The 22,120-nt window shown below is 49.6% G+C and overlaps 1 protein-coding gene across 6 annotated transcripts in view; it reads right to left on the bottom strand.

Moving 5' to 3' along the window:
* Positions 1 to 21,782, bottom strand: part of TTLL1 (tubulin tyrosine ligase like 1) — a 42,813-nt gene extending 21,031 nt beyond the window's left edge. The window contains exons 1-8 of one of the 6 annotated variants that reach the window (XM_037847091.1): positions 21,444 to 21,782; positions 18,990 to 19,021; positions 17,693 to 17,822; positions 14,179 to 14,295; positions 5,037 to 5,245; positions 4,141 to 4,321; positions 3,033 to 3,167; positions 2,630 to 2,738 (exon numbers count right to left, since the gene is read on the bottom strand). In XM_037847091.1, coding sequence (XP_037703019.1) covers positions 2,630 to 2,738; positions 3,033 to 3,167; positions 4,141 to 4,321; positions 5,037 to 5,245; positions 14,179 to 14,291 — 747 coding nt within the window. In that variant the 5' untranslated portion in view covers positions 14,292 to 14,295; positions 17,693 to 17,822; positions 18,990 to 19,021; positions 21,444 to 21,782. Of the gene's footprint in view, positions 1 to 2,629; positions 2,739 to 3,032; positions 3,168 to 4,140; positions 4,322 to 5,036; positions 5,246 to 14,178; positions 14,296 to 14,390; positions 14,411 to 17,692; positions 18,956 to 18,989; positions 19,022 to 21,443 lie in introns of those variants that run through there. The other 5 variants (XM_037847093.1, XM_037847094.1, XM_037847092.1 and 2 more) reach the window with 5 other exon arrangements.
* Between the last annotated feature and the right edge of the window lie 338 nt (positions 21,783 to 22,120).

Raw genomic sequence — 22,120 nt, 5'->3', positions numbered from 1 at the left:
TGTTTCAATATAATATAAAAACAGAGAATTAACCATATTAAAACCAAAAAAACAGAAAAATTTTTCAGGGTCAGAGACAAACTCCTTTCCCACACCAGTTTTTATTAAAATACCTCCAAAAATGAAGTACCCTAGCTTGTTCCCCCAAAATAGACTTTTTCAAATAATTCAGTATTTGTGTTCCTAGAAAAGGACTATAAGAATTGATAGAGCACATGAGGCTGTCTAGAAAAAGTTTTCTTTTTCTAGTCACAGATTCTCTTTCCTATCAAGAAAAGTCCACGTTCACTTAAAAAAAAAAGTTCCGGAGGCATAAAACATCCACGGCAAGAAACAGGCTTATACGTGTCTAGATATAAAAAGCAAGCACATGTCTACCCGTTTTTTGGCAGAAGGATTTCAAAACATTTGTCACATTAATCTGCAAACACCCCGCATCTCAGGGTGTGCCCTGCTCACCTTCTCCGGCTCTGCTTGCTGAAACCCCGTCCTCAGCCCTGAGCGGAGCCACCGCCGGCTGCTGGGAAGCCCCCGGCTCAGGGTCAGTCACTCCTCCCTGGGGGGTCCCCCAAACTCCCGCACCTCCAGCACAGCCCTGGGGTCTCTCTTTCTTTATAGGCAGTCCTTTGCACCCCCGCCGCCCCCTGCCAGCCTCTGAGCCCCCAACTGCAGGGACTGAGTCATGTCACCTCCGATCCCCCAGGGGTGGTTCTCTGCAACCAGCAGGCACTCGGCAAATGCAGGGGGTTGACCTCACCAGGAGAAAGGATGGCTCCCCAGTGCTTTCAGAGTTCAACATCTATTCTTTATTCAATTCTAGAATACACTCATGTGAAGCTTTTACCCAAAGTTAAAACTGATGTTCCTCGAAGAAGCACTTTCTTCCACTAAAGCGCTTACAGATGGAGCCAACGTGGAAAGCGCAGTGCTGCCAGGGCTGTGCAGAGAAGCCGAGCTAAACAAGTATTGCCTGAGGCTCTCACCTTCCGTGGATTCTTTTAAAAATTGATGTCATTTCTTATTGATGGAAATAAGTGACAGACCAAGCTGACACTGGCCTCCAGAGAAGGCCCATCTAATGGGATCGCCAACTTTAGTCCAGCACCTGTGGATCAAGCAGACTGGACCAGCAGGCCAGGCCATTTCTGAACTGTCCCAGGGACACTAAGTGGACTTGTGGTCAGTCATCATCATTTCCCACCCCACACCCCCCACTTTACTGAATGTGCTATTTGTATAAAAAGTCTGATGTCATCGCTCGGCCTTCTCGAAAGGGCTGGAGATTTTGTGCTGTGTCATGATTTTTAATAAGCTCTTGGCCAAGTCATGCATTCTACTTTAACCTATCAAAGTTGTAAGAACAATGCTCTCTTGGTTTGCTCTCAGGAAAACCTAAAGGATGGGTGAATCTGCCCGGGGCCAGCCTCACACTAAGACCACTCTGGGCCCTCGGTAAACGGTGGCCACTGTCATTTAAGGCCCAGCAAGATAAATACCAAGCTCCCATTAGCAGATGAGTCAAAGGCTCGGGGAGGCTGTGTGACTTGCCCAAGTCACCCAGAGGGTAAGGGATGGATGTGGGGCTGAGTCCAGGCTGCTCTGACCAAACCCTTCAATTGCTTACTCAGAAAAGGTCATTTTATATCAATGCTCATTCTCTTTTTACTCAAATTAAGAAAACAACCCTGCTATTGAAGGTTTCCATCCAAGCAAGATTCAAACAGAAGAGTCTTTCATAACTAAATAAGACCTTCAGAGCTTTTTTGTAGGGAGCAGGACTAGACCAAGGCCCCAAACCTTGAACAGAACCCACCCAGGCCTGTGCCTCTCGTCTCTCACTCGCCACCTCGCTCTGGGGGCCCTGACACCCCGGCCTCCTGCCAGCTCCTGCAACGCTCCCTCCTGCCATGGGCTTTGGCACCTGCTGGACCCCCTACCAGAAGGCTCTCTCCCCCCTTCCTCCTGGGTAATCCCTGCTGAACTTTGGGGCTCAGCTCAAGCACCAATTCCGCAAGGAGCCTTCTCTGACCACCTGGCCTGGGGGTTCCGTTCACACTCTTCGAGATCTGGGTTCTTCAGAGAAGGCATCTCAGTTCGTAATTCCATGCTCATCAGTGTGATTAATTGATGAATGTCTTCTCCGAAGATGCTGAGGCTCCTTTGAGAGTAGGGACCCAGGTGTTTTTTGTCCATCACTGTATCCCTGGCACTTAGCATGGAACCGACCCATGCAGGTAATCAATAAGGGTTTGTTGAATGAACGAATGACTAAATATACAAGTCATCTCACAGAATCCTCCCAATAACCCTGTAAGATAATATAATTATCACCTTTTACAAATGCAGAAACTGGGGATCCTAGAGTTGAGTTAACTTGCCCAAGGTCAAGACCTAGCAAGGCCAGGCTTGAACCAGGGCCTCTGGCTCCAAGGACCCCCAAACCTAGGCTGGCGTCCAGCTGATGTGCCCGGGACAGCCACACTGTTGCGCAGAGCCTGCCTCGCACCCTCCCCAGGCTGCCAGGGCCTTCTGCCCTGTACCTACCCCACCTGCTCTGCAAAAGCAGGAAAAGGAAGAAACTTGCAAAACCAGCCAATTTCCTCATGTTCAAATGAAAAGAAACACTTACCCCATGTTTCTGAATGGCCACGTTGGTGAGATGAACAAACATGTTATCCAACTCACTGGTACTTGGCGTGTATTTTACTGTGCAAAATCGGCAAAATCCAAGTTTATACCTAAATGGGAATTTAAATCAATTCAAGAACTCTGATGGAAGGCATAAGTAAAATAATATACACCACTTGCTTTCTAAAAAGAGTTGCTTTTCTATTTTTAAGATTATTTTTTATATTTTACAAGTTTCTTTTAATTCATATTAGCATCTGCTCTTATTTTACTCGCTACCTACCAGGGGCCAGACACTGAACAGACATTACGTTTTCCTAAACCTCACAACAGTGCTAAGAAGTAAGAAGTATTACATTAAAACACAGTGTCAAGAATGGAAACAAAACTCTACAGCCTCTTACATGTAACAGCGCAGGGGACGGTACGTAGACACCAGGACATACAAGCGCAGGTCAAATTTCCTCCCGCCGATTAGCAGCGGGTTGTTAATATAGAGCGAGATCACATAGGCTTCCTTAGTAGATTGGGAGACAAACCTAAAAATGTCAGAGTAAGTCAGAATGAAAAGGTCAAAACCAAAGGTGCATTTAGCAGCTGACAACACGTTCCCTGCCTCTCACCGTGACACCTGTTCATCAGGGGAGAAAACGGGGTGAGGCGGTGGCTGCAGGACAGCACCAGGGCCCGGGCACAGGGGCCAGCGCCAGTCGCTGCGCAACTGCCCCTGCGAAGCCCTTCACCGTGGGCCTGACCCATCTACTACACACTGAAATGCGTCCCCTGCCACTCCTGGGAAGTCGTGACAAGTGAGCTGTGCCCTGGACTGGCAGAAGGATCAACGCACCACATTTCCAGCTGGTGCTCTGCTGTAACAGCAGCCGGGCATTTCCAAGCAGAAAGACTAAACCCCTGGCCCTGTACCCTCGGGTCAGGGGGAGCCACCACAGCCAGGGAGAAGACCCAGTGGCCTGGCCAACTACTGCAGCTGCTGCTGCTGCCCAAGATGGACCTCCCTGTCGCTGGGCATGCCGTCCCCACACCATCCCTGTGAGCCTGGTGCTATCATCATCCCCACTTCAACCAGATGAGGAATCGAAGGCACAAAGAGACTAAAAACAAAGTGCCATGCTGGGATTCAAGCCCAGGCACTCAGGGCTCTGATCCCAGCTCTTCAGCACGTGCTCTGCTGCCTCAGAAATGCTGGGACCAAGCGGTCTGATGACCAGCTCATGCAGCCAAGCACGGCCTGCAAGGCTCCCTGCTCCGGGGACCCCGTGCTGCCCCATGCTCCATCTTCCTTGCAACTCACCTCAGGGGAGTGTTTGTGATTGATTATACTACTGTCACCAGAGGCCACAGAGACTTGCTCTAACCACATGGGACAACTGAGGCTACCTGCAGGCTCATCTCTTCTGCCCTCAGGGATTCCAGCACGTGGCCAAAAGGCTGCAGAATAAGGTGACACTGCTCGTGGGGAAGTGCACAGAACGGGTGGTTTCCCACACTTACGAAGAAGTTTTGCTGTCCCGGGACCACTTTTTGATTTGCGAGAGCTTGTTGATAAGAAAGATGCCCTTTCCCTGGGCTTTGCCGCAAGGTTTCATGATCCAGGTGCTGGAGGGGCTTTTCCTGAACTCCTCCACGAACAGGTTGTAGTCGGCGGGCAGCATGTAGGTGACGGGAACGAAGTCTGAGGGGTAAAGACACCGGTGCTGGTGAGCGGAGGGGGCAACGGGGAGCCCAGCCCAACCGGGGCCATCGGCAGGGAAATCCCACCACTGCCCTCTCGGGGGTCAGCTTCCTTGTTCCACCACCCCACCCTGGCCCAAACCCTGCAACTAACAGAACAGGAATCCCGTGTTACCCTTACCAGACTCTGTGTGATAAGCGCTTGATGACTCCGTACCATTTAGTCCCCACAGCTAGGTACTGTTATTAATCCTGTTTCCTGGCGGGGGAAACCGAGGCCCAGAGGGGTCTGTTATACGATTTGCCCCAGGTGTGTATTTAAGGGAGTTGGAAACGTCCAACAGTCCTGCTGTTATTAGCAGGAGGGACAGGGACACACTGTCCTCCCTGGCTATCACCAGATGTGGTAATGACCCATTGGGGCAATTCGTAGCTTAGGAAATGTTCCCACTGTGCCAGACAGTCAGGACATTCTCTCCCTGACATGCAACAGTCCCAGGCAATCCCCAAGGCACGCAAAGGAACTGAAATCCCAAATCTGAGCACCCTCCCCACCCCCAGTTCTGGAGACACTGGAAATGAAAGTTGTGCCGACCACAGGCTGCACCAGATGTTTACCTGTCAAAGCCACCAATCACGGCCTCAGTGCCCTGAGCCACTAAGTAAAAAACTAAACGGTTTATTTAAAACACGAGGCCAGTGTAAAAGGCACAAACCCAGATAAAGGTATTTTCCATTTTCATCTTTTTCTGCCAGAGGACTCCCTTCTTTCTCCAGCTCTTTCCGGTATCTTTTAATATTCTTCACCATCAGATCCTTCCGGGTCAGTTCATAGTGGTTTGGAAAATGGTTGACTATTTGATCATCCGAGAGCCGATATCCAGTTTCGACGCTAAAAATGTTCCGGATTGTTTGCACGCTCATCCTAGAAGACAAGCACAGACGGGATGTGTGAGGCGAGAGCTAAGGGTCCATGTGAGCGTGCGATGGCTGCCGCGAAAACCAGGCCGACACCCACCAGCCCTCCGTTACCCCCGCCCCCAGCAACAGAAATGGCCCAGAATACGGGACCAGTGTCTGGATGTGACCTCAGCTGTTCGAAGGCAGGGGCCATTTTCATCTTGTGTCCTGACGAGTTTCACTCTCTGGCACATAGTAGGTGCCCAGTAAATGTTTATTGATTAACATGCAAACAAATGACAGGCGGCAGTCCCTTTCCGACTGTGACATCAGAAAACTCATTTACACAATATTTGCTCCCAAATTAAGGAGGACTCCTTGAAACCAAGGTCATGGGGGTTATTTAAGACCAGCAAAAGTGGGGTGCAACCAACCAAAGTGAGGAGAAAAGGTGGGGGGCAGCAGAGGTGAAAGAGAAATGGACCCTTCCAATCCTCTAAGGAAGCCGCTGCCCCCCTGCTGGGCCACTGTCCTCACCAACCCCAGGAGGCCGGGAAGGACTGGCTGCACCCACTGGGGTGCCCAGCAGCACAAGACAAGGGGGTGCACACGCCCCCACCAACCTTAAAAAGGCATCTAGAGCACCAAAAGGGTTGCTTTGATTGCAAGGTGACCAGAATACTAAGGAGATTTTTATTTCTTATTTTTGATTGTGGAGAAGTTCAACCATACACAAAAAAAGGAGGGAGAAAAAGGGTAATGAAACCCCATTATCCGGCTGCAACAATTATCAACACACAGCCAGGCTTGTTGCATCTATACCCTACCACTCCCCATATCACTGACTCATTTTGAAGTAATTCCCAGACATACTGTTTCATCCTAAATATTTCTAAGATTTAAATACTCTTTTAAAAAAATATTATTGGATATACTATTTTATGCTATTATCATAACTAAAGAGAGTAAGGAGTTCCTGAATATCATAAAATATTAAATGTGTTCAAATTTCCCCAACTGTCCGATATTATTTTTTAAAGCTTGTGCATATCAGCATGCAACTCAGGCCCTGACCTGATTGGCTGTTGCTTCTTCCATCTCTTTTAGTTTATACACTCTCCTTCCTCTTTTTTTTTCTTTTTTCCTTTGCAATTTATTTGTTGAAGAAACTGGGTCATTTGTCCTGCAGAGGTGTTTTGTTTTTTTTTTCCTGGTGCTATTTAATCATTGGGTTTATTTTTTTGTTTTTTTTTAATAATTCATTTTTATTGAGATATATTCACATACAATGCAGTCATACAAAACAAAGCATACATTTAGTTGTTTACAGTACCATTATATAGTTGCGCATTCCTCACCAAAATTAATTTTTGACATTTTCATTACCACACACACAAAAATAATAAAAATTAAAGAGAAAAAGAAAAATTAAAGTAAAAAAGAACACTGGGTGCCTTTTTTTTTCTTCCCCCATTTATCTACTCATCCATCCATAAACTAGACAAACTGGAGTGTGGTCCTTATGGCTTTCCCAATCCCATTGTCACCCCTCATAAGCTACATTTTTATACAACTGTCTTCGAGATTCATGGGTTCTGGGTTGTAGTTTGATAGTTACAGGTATCCACCACCAGCTACCCCAATTCTTTAGAACCTAAAAAGGGTTGTCTAAAGTGTGCGTAAGAGTGCCCACCAGAGTGACCTCTCGGCTCCTTTTGGAATCTCTCTGCCACTGAAGCTTATTTCATTTCCTTTCACATCCCCCTTTTGGTCAAGAAGATGTTCTCCGTCCCACGATGCCAGGTCTACATTCCTCCCCGGGAGTCATATTCCACGTTGCCAGGGAGATTCACTCCCCTGGGTGTCTGATCCCACGTAGGGGGGAGGGCAGTGATTTCACCTTTCAAGTTGGCTTAGCCAGAGAGAGAGGGCCACATCTGAGCAACAAAGAGGCATTCGGGAGGAGGCTCTTAGGCACAATCATAGGGAAGTCTAGCCTCTCCTTTTCTGCAGAGGTTTTTTTTGTTTTGTTTTGTTTTTTCATTTTTATTGAGATTGTTCAGATACCATACAATTATCCAAAGATCCAAAGTGTACAATCACTTGCCCCTGGGTACCCTCATACAGCTGTGGATCCATCACCACACTTAATTTTTGTTCAATTTTTAGAAACTTTTCATTACTCCAGACAAGAAATAAAGTGAAAGATGAAAAAAGAAAAAAAGAAAAGGAAACTCTAATCCTCCCCTATCCCTAACCAACCCCCCTCAATTGTTGACTCATAGTATTGGTATAGTACATTTGTTACTGTTTAAGAAAAAATGTTGAAATACTACTAACTGTAGTATATAGTTTGCAATAGGTATATATTTCTTCCCTATATGCCCCTCTATTATTAACTTCTAATTGTACTGTCATAGATTTGTTCTGGTTCATGGAAGTGATTTCTAGTATTTGTACAGTTGATCATGGACGTTGCCCACCACAGGATTCAGTTTTATACATTCCCAACTTTCCTTCTGGTGACATATATGACTCTGAGCTTCCCCTTTCCACCTCATTCACACACCATTCGGCACTGTTAGTTATTCTCACATCTTGCTACCGACACCCCTGTTTCCTGCAGAGTTTTTGACAGGTTCCTTGTTTAACATGTTCTTCTGGCCCCTGTATTTCCTGTAAATTGGCAGTCACACCTCAAGGTGTAAAGAGATTCAGTTCAATTTTTGGTACGGCTACACTGCAGGTGATGTGTATTGCCAGAAGCAGGTGCAGTGTGGGTTCACCTCTCTTTTTGGGGTGTTGGAAATACAATGTGAGCCACGAAGGAGGACCACTTGTGTAACTGTAAACATTCCAGTGGCCACACTGTTACAGAGTGAATTGTGTCCCCAAAAAAGTTCTGCTCAAGTCCTGACCCCTGGTCCTGTGAGCGGGACCCATCGATAAACAGGGTCTATGAAGATGTTACTAGTTGAGATGAGGCTGAACTGGATTCAGGTGAGTGGCCCTAATCCATTATGACCAGTGTCCTGACAACCAGAGGACATTATGTGCGGGTAGCTGGGCTTGTACCTCGACTTACCAGGCCTGGGCCAGGGGACCTGATATCACCCCCTGGGGAGGGTAGTAGGTACGGGCGTTAGTGCCCTCTGCAGCCCCCCCGAGCCTGGGGAGCGAGGTCAAGGCAGCTCCCTTTTCCTCACCCAAAATGTCACGGGCAGGGGAGGCTTGCCGGAGGAAACCGCCTTTCTCCCAACCGCCCTTTCCTCACTTCCTTATCTTGCCCGCACACTCCCCTGTGCCAAGGCAACTCCTGCCACCGCCAGCGCGCATGCACCGTGGCCAGAACAACTTCCGCCCGCTGCAACGGCTCCTGCGTCCTCTCAGAACCAATCCTAGCCCCTCTCCCTTCAATATTGCCATTTAAGGCTACTTCATCTCTTTTCCAGCCCTACCCTTCTTACCAGCCTATATAACCTGTAATCACCCCTGAATAAATCTCTTTGGCGCATACTCCTACTGGATGAAGAGTGTCTTGTCCTTATCGCCGCCCTCCACACCTTGCACGCCTCCCGCCGAGGACCTGGCCAAGTCCTCCGCCTCGCCCTCGCCTCCGGGAAAGAGCCCCCGCCGCCGGTACCCTTTAAGCAGCCCCGAGAGCTGAGGGCTCCGCTGCCGGCCGCCACTCCCCCCAGAAGCAGTAACCGCGACCGCAATTATGGTCACAGTCAGCGAGACAGAGCCAGAGAGAGAGTCGGCCGTGGGACAGAGGCAGAGGTTGAGTTATGCTGCCACAAGCCAAGGGGCGGCAAGGACTGGCGGCAACTTCCAGTATCCAGGAGAGAGACCGGGAACGGTTTCTCCCCTTGGGGAGGAAGCACAGCCCTGCTGAGACGACAGGTTCCTGTTTGTGCTGGTTTGGATGTATTCTGTTCCCCAAAACGCCATTATCTTTGAAGCAGTCTTGTGTGGGCAGGAAACATATTGGTGTTGACTGGGTTGGAGACTTTTGATTGGATGTTTCCATGGAGATGTGATCACTCAACTGTGGGCAAGATCTTTCACTGGATAATTTCCATGGAGGTGTGGCCCCACCCATCCAGCATGGACCTTGATGAATTTACTAGAGCACTATATAGGCTCAGACAGAAGGAACGAGCTTGCTACAGCCAAGAGGGACACCCTGAAGAACGCACAGGAGCTGAGAGAGGAGCTGCAGATGAGAGACTGTTGAAGACGGTCGTTGAAAGAAGACTTTTGCTCCAGAGAAGCTAAGAGAGGAAAAACGCCCCAAGAGCAACTGAGAGTGACATTTTGAAGAGGAGGTGCGGCCTAGAGAGGAACGTCCTGGGAGAAAGTCATTCTGGAACCAGAACTTAGAGCAGATGACAGCCACGTGCCTTCCCAGCTAACGGAGGTTTTCCGGACATCATTGGCCATCCTCCAGTGAAGGTACCTGACAGCTGATGTGTTACCTTGGACACTTTATGGCCTTAAGACTGTAACTGTGTAACCAAATAAACTCCCTTTATAAAAGTCAGTCCTTTTCTGGTGTTGTGCATTCCAGCAGCATTAGCAAACTAGAACACTGTTGTTTAAGCCAACTCTTCTCTGGTACTTGGTTACAGCGGTCCCAGCAGACTAACACACATTTTGAAAAATGTGTATGGAAACAGGTAAAAATAATTTTAATAATATATTCTATTCAACCTAACATAGCGAAAATATTATCATTGTAACATAAATCACTGGAAGATCACTAATGAACAATTTTATGTTCTTTTCCTCGTACTAAGATTTCCAAGAGTAGTGTGTGTTTTACCCTCGCAGGATGTCTCAATTTGGACTGGTCCCACGTCAATGCTCAGTCACCGCTGGTGGCCGGAGACTAAAGCACTGGAAGGGCCCAGGGCCCTATTTCCTTAGGGGTTGCCAACTAGTGGCATCTTCTTCATTCCTCTTTCATCTACTAACCAGGATATTTCTACAAGGAGAAACTACCCTTCATCCACAATTTAGATGCACTGAGAAAGAGTTCATACAGGAGAGACAGAATAAATGCCTCTTTCCCTCTATTTATCACTTTTCAAAACAAGGAGCTGGTTCCCTACCATCCGCCTTAGGTGTGCGAGAAGCTGGGTTCTGGTTATCTGCCACTGCAAAACAAATTACCCCAAGCTGAGAAACTTCGGATAACAACCTCTGAGCGTGTCTCATGATTCTGTGGGTTCAGCTGAGTGCTTTCTGCTCCGTGGAGCCCTGGCTGAGGTCACTTGGTGGTACTCAGTCGGCGCACAGGCTGGTCTGGAGGATCGAGGCGGCTCTGCTCCCAGGCTGGGTGCCTTGGCGCGTCCAGCTGGAAGGCTGGGCATGGTGACAACTGTCACCCACAGCTCCCACATGTCCTTGTCAGCTTGAAGGCCTCAGGGCTGAGCTTCTCACATGGCTGCAGGGCCCCTGGCAAGAGGGTTCCCCCAGAGGAAGTGGGAGCTGCTCGGCTTGTATGGCCTGGGCCCAGAGAACGGCACATGTCATTTTTGCCATATTCTGCTGGTAAAAAGCAGGCAGAGCCCACCCACATTCAAGAGGAGGGACACAGACCCTGCCTGTAGAAGGGAAGTGGGTCAAAGCCTCTGTGGCCATCTTTATTTTGCCACAAATGATCATAATGGTTTTGGGTATTTTTCATTAACTCACAGATTCAAACATATTTGATGACTTTCTGTCCATTACAGCTATTCTTACTGATGCTCAAATTGTTCTATATGGGCAGAAGGAGCTCTGTGAGTTGTCTCCCGAGTCCTGACATGACTCCAGTTCTCTTCGATAATGTCTTTTCTTTCAGGTTTGACAAGTTGTTCCCAGCTCCTCTTTGTGCATTTCTTCCCTTTGCCCTGGACTCAGTCATCTCTCCAAGGAGCAAAGGACCCTTCGGAATACATCAGCATTCACTGACTGTGGTAGACTGCAAAAATGGCCTCCATCTCTACCATTCCTGCATCATAAGCTTTGCAATGTGTCTTTGCAGCAACTCCCATCAGGAGGTAACGTCTGTATCCTAACCCCCTGAATCTGAGCTGGCCTATGCCTTGCTTTGGCCAATAAGAAGTGGCAAAAGTGATGATGCACCACTTCAGAAGGCCTCGAGAGCGTCCACTCTCCACCCGGACCCCAGCCACCACCACGAGAACAAGCCCAGGCTGGCCACTGGAGGGATGTGAGGGGAACCCCCGTCTGTCCTCCTGAGGGCACCCCAGGCCAGCCAATTCTTGGCTGACCCATCGCTGACAGCAGACACAGGAGTGAGCCCAGCCCAGCTGAAAAGAACCTCCCAGCCAAACCCATAAACTCAAGAGCATTAAAAACGGTGGTTGAATTGTTTTAATTTAAATTTTGGAAAATGATCTTTACTTGGTACGTTTACACCTTCTGCAACATCCAGAGCTCCTTCTTACTGCTTTCAGAGTGAATTAATCTGTCCCAAATTGTTTGTTCTTGCCTATAATAAATTAGTAAATTTTAAAGAAAAAAAAATGGTGGTCGTTTTAAGCCCCCAAATTTTACGGTGTTTGTTACCCAGCATTAATGTGACAGTGGCTAATTGATACACCCACCCTAGAACAGTCACTGCTTTCATGTTTCACGTTCCTTCTAGTTCCTGCCCATATGTAAGCGACTTTTGAATAGTTATTAGCAGAACACAAGTACAGTTTCATCATCTGCTTTTTCTTACATCAAAGTAATTATGTTATACAATTTCCAGACTGCTCTATAGTCTTCATAATTATCTGAATGGTTGCATCATATTCCACTCAGTGAACGGACTTAACAATCCCTCCATTGTTTAACGGTTAGTTTTTTCCAATATTTACCCCAACCAATTTTTTAAGAACCAAGAGTACATTTAGTGCTTAAAACAGGAGCTTTTAAGATATCAAATTTCCAAAGCTGTTATAATGGTTAGCTTTCTTCCTCTCTCTCTCTCTTTTTAAGAACAGCTCCACAATGCTTATTTGGCATGAAGAAAGCACTGCTCACTACTAGTGGTCAGCTAAGCCCACGGTTCAGAGCCGTGGGATACAAAACTCACAAGTAGGAATCACTGCCTTATTCGACCTTTTCTTTCACAGTCCCTATCAAGCAGGGCTCTGGGTAAATTCTCTCATTTTACCTTGAGAAATAAGAATACAAATTAGATGCCAAACCATGTACAGGTGCCCAAATACTCCATAAATGTTTCCCTATTTGCCTCCCATACTTCCAAAGAGAAACTGAGCTGTGATCTAAAGTGCAGGAAACCTTCACTATTGTTAGGAGCAAAGCAAGGGTCAGTCCTCCATCTGCTCCTGGAGGTGGACAGCGGCGCCCAAGTGCTCTGAGTCAGGCCCGCGCCAGGCTCTGGGGATGCCGACACGAGCCAGGCAGGGTCCTCACCCTCAAGGGGTTCCCAGGGACATGCAAAGAGGGGCCAGGTGGGGAAACCACAAATCTCAGCCCGCCCAGCATATGCCACCATGGCCTCTGGCCAGAGAAGTCTGGGAGTCCGTGAGAGGCAGAGGCGGTGGCTGGGCAGTTATGGTGCCTGCTCCTGGAACACCCGTGCCAGGCCTGGCCCTCTCCACCTCTGTGCATTCACTCACTCATGGAGATGGAGAACTCGGGTGCCATAACTGCAAAGAGAGGGCACATCTTCTGCTACCGACTGCACAGCCAGCCAGCGGAGGCGCCAGGGTGTAAACCACACATGAACTGGCTCCAGAGTCTGGGCTTCTCACCCTGCAATGCATGGCCTCGCAGAGGGATGGGCTGGGGTTCACCGTGTGTGTGTGTGTGTGTGTGTGTTGAGAAGGGGCAGGTGCAAGCAGCATGAACAAAGGTGTGGAAGCATGAAGCGTCTTGTTAGGTGAACAGCCAGAGCCTGGGGAGAGGGGGCGGGGTATGAAGTGGCTGCAGAGGGGCAGAGGCAGGGAGGGGGTGCCTTGGGGTGGGGCACACAAGCAGGGTGAAAGAGACCCTGATATGCACCCTCCCCCATCCCTGTGCCACCTCAAAGAATCACTGCAGTGCTCTGGGCCCAGGGAGCTGCAGAGGGTTCTGGTCGGCAGGGTGCAATGATCCAATCTGTTCTGGCGGACTAACTCTGCCAGGGGTAGTGGCGGCGCTGGGGCGGGGTGCCCACCCAGTTCAGGGGCTAACCCCCACCCAGCGACCTCAGGCCCAGACAGAGGCCACGAGAGAAGGAAAAGGAGAGGCTGGAGGAGGACACGGGACCTGGTACCGATTTCGTGAGGGTGGAAGAAGGCAGGTGGGGGGCCAGGACAGGGCGGGGTGGGGGGAGTCTAGGGTGACATCCAGGTTTCTGGCTGGTGTGGGACCATATGGGGGAAATGCCAAAATACTGCTTCTCTTTTCTTAGTTTAACTCACTTTTTGTATTTTTTTTAAAAAAACTCTAACCAGTACCTGCTCAACATAGGAGAGGGAAGCAAAAGGAGGCACTAAACCTTCTTCCCACAACCCTCTTCCCTGCCCTTCTCCTTCTTCCATGAGCAAAACCTCAAGGGGAACTGGACTTCGCTGGACACCCTCCCTCCCCCCCAGGCACCGAATGGCGGGAAAACTCGCTGGAAGGGGGAGAGATGAGGCTCTCGTTTGCCACCCAAATCTCCCGCAGTGTTAATCACACCTGGCTGGGCTGAATCACCCTCGGGATTCACTTCCCAGGGGACAAACAGGGAATGTGGGAACATTCCAGAACCTAAACTGACAAATGGCTTTATAAACTGCCTGGAGGCGAAAAATGTGTAATGACCAGAGACAACACTGAGGACAGGAAGACCCCTACCTATGGAAACATAATCCTTCACAAGACACAGTCTGAGTTCCTGATCCTCGAGTTAACAATACTGATAAACAAGTCTGCGGAAAACTGTAAAATCCTGCCTTTTATACTCACCAGTAAAAATTCCAATCCTCGTTTTCTGTCACCTGGACCCATCCTCTCTTTTCAAAGTTATTTATCAGCACTGACTTCTCGATATCAGTGACCCATTTTACTTTTCCTGCCATAATCCTGGAAGAGATCAAGTTATTAGAGCTAAGACAACTAACTTTCCCTCGAGCCACACAAAACAAGCTTACAGCCCCCCACTCCAGGCCCCATCTCACCCAGCAGTGGTTCTCAATCAGGGGTGATTTTGCTGCCCAGGAGACATTTGGCAACGTCTAGAGATGTTTGGGTGGTCATAACCAGAGTCTGCGGGGGAGTGTGCGGGCATCCAATGGGTGGAGACCAGAGATGCTGCTAAGCATCCCACAATGCACAGGACAGCCCTCAGCACTAAGAATCATCCAGCCCCAAATATCACAAGTGCTGCTTTTGAGAAACCCTGGGCTGGTGGGAAACAAAAACAGCAATTAAATACTCAACGAACAATGTCCAAATGCAATTGTGACAAGAATCACAAAGCAGAGGCACAGGGGGGCAGGAAAGCTGGTGGAAGGACGGGACCTGGTCAGGGCAGCTGGGGAAGGCTGATTTCTGAGTGGGAGTTAGTGGACCTTCCCTAATCTGAGCACCACCATCTCTCCCTTGAGTACTACCCACCTACTGCTTGCTTTCCCGCAAGCCGCCGTCCCTGCTAGAAGCCAGGGGCTTGGCTTTCTGGCTCCTGGCTTGTGCCAGGCACACGTGGACTGGCTGACAGATGATGGTCCTAGGCCCATCAGTCCCACGGTGTGAGTGTGAGCAAGTTATTTTACTGCTCTGGCCCTTAGTTTCCGCCTCTGGAAAAACTGGTTTTCAAACTGTGCTCTGGGCAGCCCCATGTGGGGTGGGGCAGGATTCCAAGCTCCTGCCCCTGCCCCAACCAGAGGGCATATCTGTTCACACTTCTGTGCACAAGCTCATCTGAAGGGGCTCCGCGGCAAAACCAGGCCAGAGCCCTGAGAGTCTCTTACGAACGCAGACACCTCCCATAGGCCTACAACTGCTTTGCTTTCGGAGCAACCTGACAGGGCAGAAAAATCATGGGATGTGGAGTCGGGGACCCAGATGTGCTGGCCTCAGGGGCCCTGCCAGGACGAGCTCCAGGTGCTGTCATATGACACCCCCCGCAAGGCCAGCAGAGTCCGAGAGGTGGTGCCATGGGAGGGAAAACGGAGCTAAGAAGGGAAGCTTACAAAGGCACCTGGAAGCCTCCAGAAGTCACGTGGTTGATGGTCCCTAACCAATTAAAAAAAAAAAAAAAAAAGAGTACAGAGCTTGGGTTTGAGTTCCAGCTCCAACACTAGCTATGCAACTCTGGGCAGAAACTTATGTCTTTGAACTTCTGTTTGCTCCTTTATAAAACAAGGACAGCGAGGACTCAGTGAGTAAATACATGGGAGATACTGAGAACAACACTCGACAAACACTGAGTGTTACCACTGTCATCACCCCCATTTTACAGAAGAGGGGGCTGAACCTATGTAGGAACAGGACCCACGAAGTCCTGGTGTTCTGAGTCTAACACAAGACGATGCCTCTCCAAAGGGCTGTGTCCCCAGCAGCCCATCACCTTCCCTCCGTGAAGTGGAACTTCCTCGGAATGAAGACAACCCCTGGCTCATGGGGTCAGCAGGAGGAATACGTGACCTCGCTCTCCACACATCACAAGGCGCCATGTAAACATATGCTGTTGGTAGATGTCAGTGGAGACTCACGTGGGGGAGGCAGCAGCCCCCGCACCAAGATGACAACAAAAGCACAAGAGTGGAATCCCCACAGGCTGCTAAGTCAGACCCCAGAATATGAGTAAATCCCACATGCCCACAAACATTCTGGGATCACGTCAAAGCCAACTGCTGAGGGGATTTTCCTTTTTCCCTGGTTTGAGTCCAGCCTCCCAGTCCTAAATACTTGACAAATCCTGCTCACGTACTGCCCCCTAGAGTCCAACTGCAGGATCAGGCTCTCAGGTGAGGCCCAAGCCCTTCACCAGGTCAGGCCCACACCACCACCACCACCACCAACAACACCATCATCATCATCACAACCACCACCAACACCACCACCACCATCACCTACACCACCATCATCACCATCACAACCACCACCACCACCACCACCATCACCAACACCGCCACCAACACCAACACCGCCACCACCGCCATCACCACCACCGCCACCATCATCACCACCACCACCACCACCACCGCTGCCGCCACCACCATCACCATCACCATCACCACCACCAGCCACACCAGCCACGGGACATGCTCAAAGGTAAATCTTACAGGGTCACCTTAAACCAGGCACTCCCACCAGGGGATGACAGCAGAAGTATGAGGAATAATTTAAAATAATAAAGACAATGATGGGTGGTGGTGATCGCACAACAGTGTGAACAGAATTAACACCACTGAACCGTATACTTGCAAGTGGTGAAAATGGGAAATATGTTGCATTTATTATCACAGTAAGAATTTTAACAAATAACAAAATCAAAGAATAAAGACAGTACTTTCAGACGTAAAATGCTTCAGGTCTGGGGTCTCCAGACACAATAAGGCAGACGGGACAAATACTTGTGTCCGCATTTTACTGAGAAGGAAAAGAGGCCTCAGAGCAGGTAAATGCCTTAGTCAGGACCAGAGATTTTCTCCCAACTTCTGGTCCCCTGCTCCTTCTAGTACTCAGGCAGACAAATCATCACTGATGGACCCACCCCAGGGACTTAGGGAGTGAACAGGGACATCCAATTTCTCTTCAGTGTCACAAACTCTTGCCTGTTTGTTACCCCAAACAAGATTAATACATAGATCAAATGCATCTAGCACAAATCAAGAGTTGCTCAAACAACTGTGTGAATATAGCAAAACTAAGTGTAACTAACCAGAGCGTTTAGTGGGTGGTGCCTTCAGTTCAACAAAGGCACCCCAGAAAATACACTTATCGCCTTCTCTGGTGATGAATATTGCTGAATGACATTGCCCGTTGGCTGCTGCTATCCCACCCGTCCACTTCAGACCCCCCTGCTTCAGCTGAACGCGCTCACTCACTTGCTCACGGTTCCGGGCACGTGCCTGACCCTTTCCCGCCCCCAAGCCTTGGCTGGCATGGTTCTCCCTGCCGGGGGAAAGGCCTTTCTCCATTGCTTTCTTATCCAACTCCTCTTGGTCACACATGGCAAAGTTCAAACACCGCTTCCTCCACGGAGCCACTCACATCACCTGCAGCTGGGACTAACGTCCCCTCCTCTCGGTGCTCTGTGTACTTCTGCCCCCAGCTCTATTGGCGTGCAGAACTTCCCACCTTGCGTCTGAGTTCTTTACAAACATTCTTTACATAAGTGGCATGACGGCAGGGACTCCATCATCTTTCCCTCTCACTCCACTGATTCCTTCTAGATTGCAGCGTAGGGATTTACATCAAAGCTCACACTCAGCGCATCCGGCCCGACCCTGTTACACTCCCAATGCACACTCACCGGATGGGTGAGTGGATGGACAGGTCCTCGGGGGTCAGTCCTTTCACCCAACTCCTCACTTGCAGCAGTCACTTCCCAGGAGATGTAACTGTCCTTAAGCATTTACAAAGGCAGCTTCCTAGAAACCAAACTCCAGGGGGGAAAGGAGAACGAGAAGTGTGTGCCCATAAAGAGTTTCAAATAAACGCAAACAACAGGGAACATATAAAGCGATGACAAAAGAGAGAAGGTGGTCATTTGTGGTACAACAAACAAAAAGAAAAGGAAGAAATGAATGAAGGCCACCTCTCCTTTAAAGATACACAGGGCTTCTTTACAACGGTGCACCAAGTCAGTGTGGAAACCACATCTAGAACCAGTGTCTCCCACTGGTTCTAGGTGGCAGCCTTGGGGAGAGCCAAGGGAGGGCACAGCTGGCAATGCCCACTGCTGAAGCTTGAAGACACAGTGCATTTCCAGCCCTGACATGTCTGAGCTGTGGTTGGGAGCCAGCTCGCTCAGAGCTTGAACCTCTACATCGAAAGAGGGGATGTGTGCAGCTCCTTGCCAGGGTTGCTGGGGTGACGGTGATGGGGTGACAGTGAGACAATGCAAGTGTGGGCTGGCAGGCAGTGCATCCGCCTGGGAAGTGGATTTGAAACAGGCCCATGAGGCAGACAGAGCTTTTTCCCTGAAGCCTTCCCTGCTTCGATGAGGCACACTCCTCTCGTTCCAGCCCCGATCTGTGCTGGGCCTGCTGGGCTCTTGGCTGGGCACTGGGGACACAGCCCGTCCTCCCAGAGTAATGAGACATTGAAACAACCATGAATAACAACAGCTAACCACTTACTAAGCACTAGGAAGTGTCAGGTGCCGGGCCGGGCAGGGTTGGTGTACTACTCTCCAATGCATCTATCCTACAGCTCACCTAATGCTCGGACACAGGGATTCTCCCCACTTTACAGAAGAGGAAAGTGAGGCTCAGAGAGTGAGGTAGAGGAGCAGCTGCAACCAGCTGCACACCCTCACTGCCTCCCTCCTACACTGTGAGGCGACTGTCAGGTTAGGTCTCTTGGCTGCGGACTCCCCAGGGCACAGCTGGCAATGCCCACTGCTGAAGCTTGAAGACGCAGTGCATTCCCCTCCAGACCCCAGCACCCAGCCGGGGCCAGACACAGTGAGGGGCCTCACAAATCATCCACAGGAGAGACAAACGATCCAACTGGCCAATCCCCAAAGCAGAAAAGACTGAGCTCACTCCTTCCCAACCCTAGGAAATACTATGCTCTTTTCTTTAGAAAAGTAAATAAATAAATACCTGATATCAGATTGTTTTATTGGCCCGTCCTCCTAAAACAGGAAAGAAAGTGGAGTTATCAGTACCGTGTGATGAACTTGGCATGTTAGGTCTCTACTGGTTCACATAAATCTATGAATCTGGATATTAAGACCAAGCATCGTTAAGAACCTAACCAGGACAAACAGAGGGTGACATGTTCATCATTATTCTGAACACAGCTGGAGAGTGCAGCTGGGATTGTCACCACTGGAGGCAGGTAAGCCAAAGAGAACCAGCCTGAAACCTGACAGGTGGTGGTTATTTTCAGAGCACAAATGGGAAGGCGGCAAGAGCTACAGAAGCTTGGGAATGAGTTTTCAGGTGGGCAGTCCTGGGCATCCGGCCATTGGAATTCTAGCTTCTCATCCATTCACCACCCAACAGCCGCTCTGTGCCACACCTGTGGCAGGAAAGTTAGAAAACTGAGAGAAGGTCCTCAAGACAGGCTGGATGCAGGGGAGGAAAGAGACATTCAACAAGCTGGAAGCCCTGGTGGTAAAATACTTCAACAACAGAATGAACCAACTTCAACTGATTATTAATTCAATCCATCAGCAAATCACATCAGCTCTGCTCCAGAAAATTCTACATCCTCCTGTCTCTACAGTGCCCCTGCTCTCCTGGACGACCACAGCAGTCCCCAGCTGGTTTCCTGGCTGCCGTCCTAACCCCCCAGCGACAATTCTCCACTTGGCAGTGGACTCTTTAAACACATAAATCAAATAAGGTCACTCCATTCAAAGCCCTCCGCACCAGCTGTGTCCTGTCTCAAGGCTCTGCCCTTCCCCTGGATCTGGCCCCTTCTCATCACTCACTCAGCCCTTAGCTCAGAGGTTACCTCCTCTGAGTGCCTTCCCCTTACCGCCCACTCTCAATGGCTCCCCACTCAACTAGGTTGTTGCTTTCCTTCACCGTGGCACTCATGTTGTACCTAAATTGTCCGGTCCAGTGCTACTCAGAGGATAATGCCCACTGCAGCTTTGGCATCATTTGGAGACTGTTAGAAACACATATACTTGGGCCTCACCCCCAGGTACTTGAATTGAACTCCCTGGGAGTGGGGTCCAGGAATCTGCATTTTAACAAGCTCTCGAGGTGATTCTGACGCATGCTCCAGTTTGGGAAGAACTGGTGTGGTTCACGCATACAGATTTTTGAGATTATCTGTCTTGGGCACAGATACATCAGCTCCATAAAGGCAGAAATATTGTTCTGCCTTACCTCCTGCTGAATCCCCTACACCTAGAACAATGTCTGGCAATAGCAGGTGCTGAATAAATATTTAATGAAGGAATGAAAATAAATGAGTGAATTCCCTCCACATGTGATCAAATAAGTGCTGCATGTGCCAAGCACTGAATTAGACATGGCCCATGCCCTAGAGGGGCTGACGGTTACACAGGGGAGAGACAGGCTGACAACCAACCAACCGTAAGGACTTTTACAGTTTTACTGGGGCATGAAGTACCAGACTGGGAGTTGAGCTTAATTCTGCTGAGTGTGGACACCAGGAATATCTCTGCCTCTTGGGGCACGCATCCAACCCAGGAGGACAGACACTTTGACAAGAAGCCTTTAACTTCCTGAAATTACTACTCACAGCCAAAAGCTGGCCAACTTTTTTGGGAAAAACAGCAAGCAGAAGAGAAGAACTTACATTTATGGGAATCATTTCACTCTTCTGGATCCAGTCATCAGGAAGTGGGAACATTCTCTGTGTCTTCCCCCCACCCCCATCACAGCTATCCCAGTTATTTTTTTCTTTTTCCTTTTTAATTTTTTTTCTCCAGTGTTATTTTGATCACATCCAGTTTTAATGACTTTCAAACCCAGGCCCAGGATTCTAGGGCTCTAGATTCTTTTCCAACTCGTCTTCTTTGAAAAGGAAAAAAAGAGAGCCATATTTAAAGGAAATAAGAACAATGCAAATGGTTTTTGCAGCTTGTAATCTGTGTAGCTGCCAGTGACACTGGATTGCCATGAGGTGCTCTCAGGGTCCATGTCCACACCTATACTGGGTGACAGTTTTGTTTCCTGAACAAAGAACCAGCTTTGCAACCCCCAAAGTGGTTTACAATTATAAGGGACTTTTACTTCCAGAGTTAATCCCCTGTAATGCCCCAGCTACTCTAAGGAGTGGACTACCTGCACACCTGCACACACACACACACACACACCCAGATGGGGACACAGGGAGGGGAAACAAATGCCTTGGCCACAGTCATCCAGAGACAAAGAGAATTCTAACGAGCGAGCAGGGCTAGCAACTCAAGTCTGCTGTCTCCAGCGCAGAGCTCCTGCCACAGGTGCACTGCGCCCTGCAAAAGATGCCAAGAGAAACAATACAGATTGCAAAGGAATGGGAAAAGTCTAGGAACAATGAAATGCTGGGATAACCACAAAAGCGTATAACAATGATAATAATGCAATTACAGCAATCGGGCAGCACCAGGTAAGTCATGGGAAATCGGAGGCCAGAGCGGTCAGCGCGGGCTGCTTCTTGGAGGACGCGGGTCGGCTGGCAGCTCCTGAATCCCACAGTAGTGGCCGCGTAGACGCGGGGGCTCACGCACGCGCACTCGCGCGCTCGCCCACACGCGCGACCACACCCTCGGTGACCCGGAGGCGGCAGCCTCGGCGGCGGGGCCTCACCGGTGGGCTGCGAGCGCCGAGGAGGGCCGCGGAGGGCCGCCCTGGCCCCCCGCGCGCTCCCAGCCCCACGTCGGCGCTCGCAGGCGGACTCCCCACTCGCCTATCTGCCCGGCTCGCCGCGCTTCCCCCTCTATTTCCGGGGCGGTGCCTTGGCAACCGAAGCCGCGGTCGCCGGAGCCGCGACTGCTTCCGGGGTCAGGCTGCCCGGGCGCGTGTCTTATCCTCAAACCCAGCGCTCCGGTGTGTGGGATGTGAGTCCTCGGAGAAGCCGGACCGTCTGCACTGGAGGCTGACAACTCTCAGGAACCAAAAAAAAAAAAAAAAAAGAAAGAAAAAGGAAGAACGGCCGAGAAGGAACCGGGACAAGGGATTGAGCTTAGTAAATGGGAGGCAGAGCTGTGTAATTTGGACCCGCTGTTTCCCCGCTCTGTGCTCCCTCTGCTGCCCGGTTTCTGCAT

The sequence above is a fragment of the Choloepus didactylus genome, chromosome 8, assembly GCF_015220235.1.
Source record: "Choloepus didactylus isolate mChoDid1 chromosome 8, mChoDid1.pri, whole genome shotgun sequence".
Lineage (NCBI taxonomy): Eukaryota > Metazoa > Chordata > Mammalia > Pilosa > Megalonychidae > Choloepus > Choloepus didactylus.
Note: the sequence above shows the minus strand (reverse complement) of the source record. Positions and strands in the feature narration are given on the sequence as shown.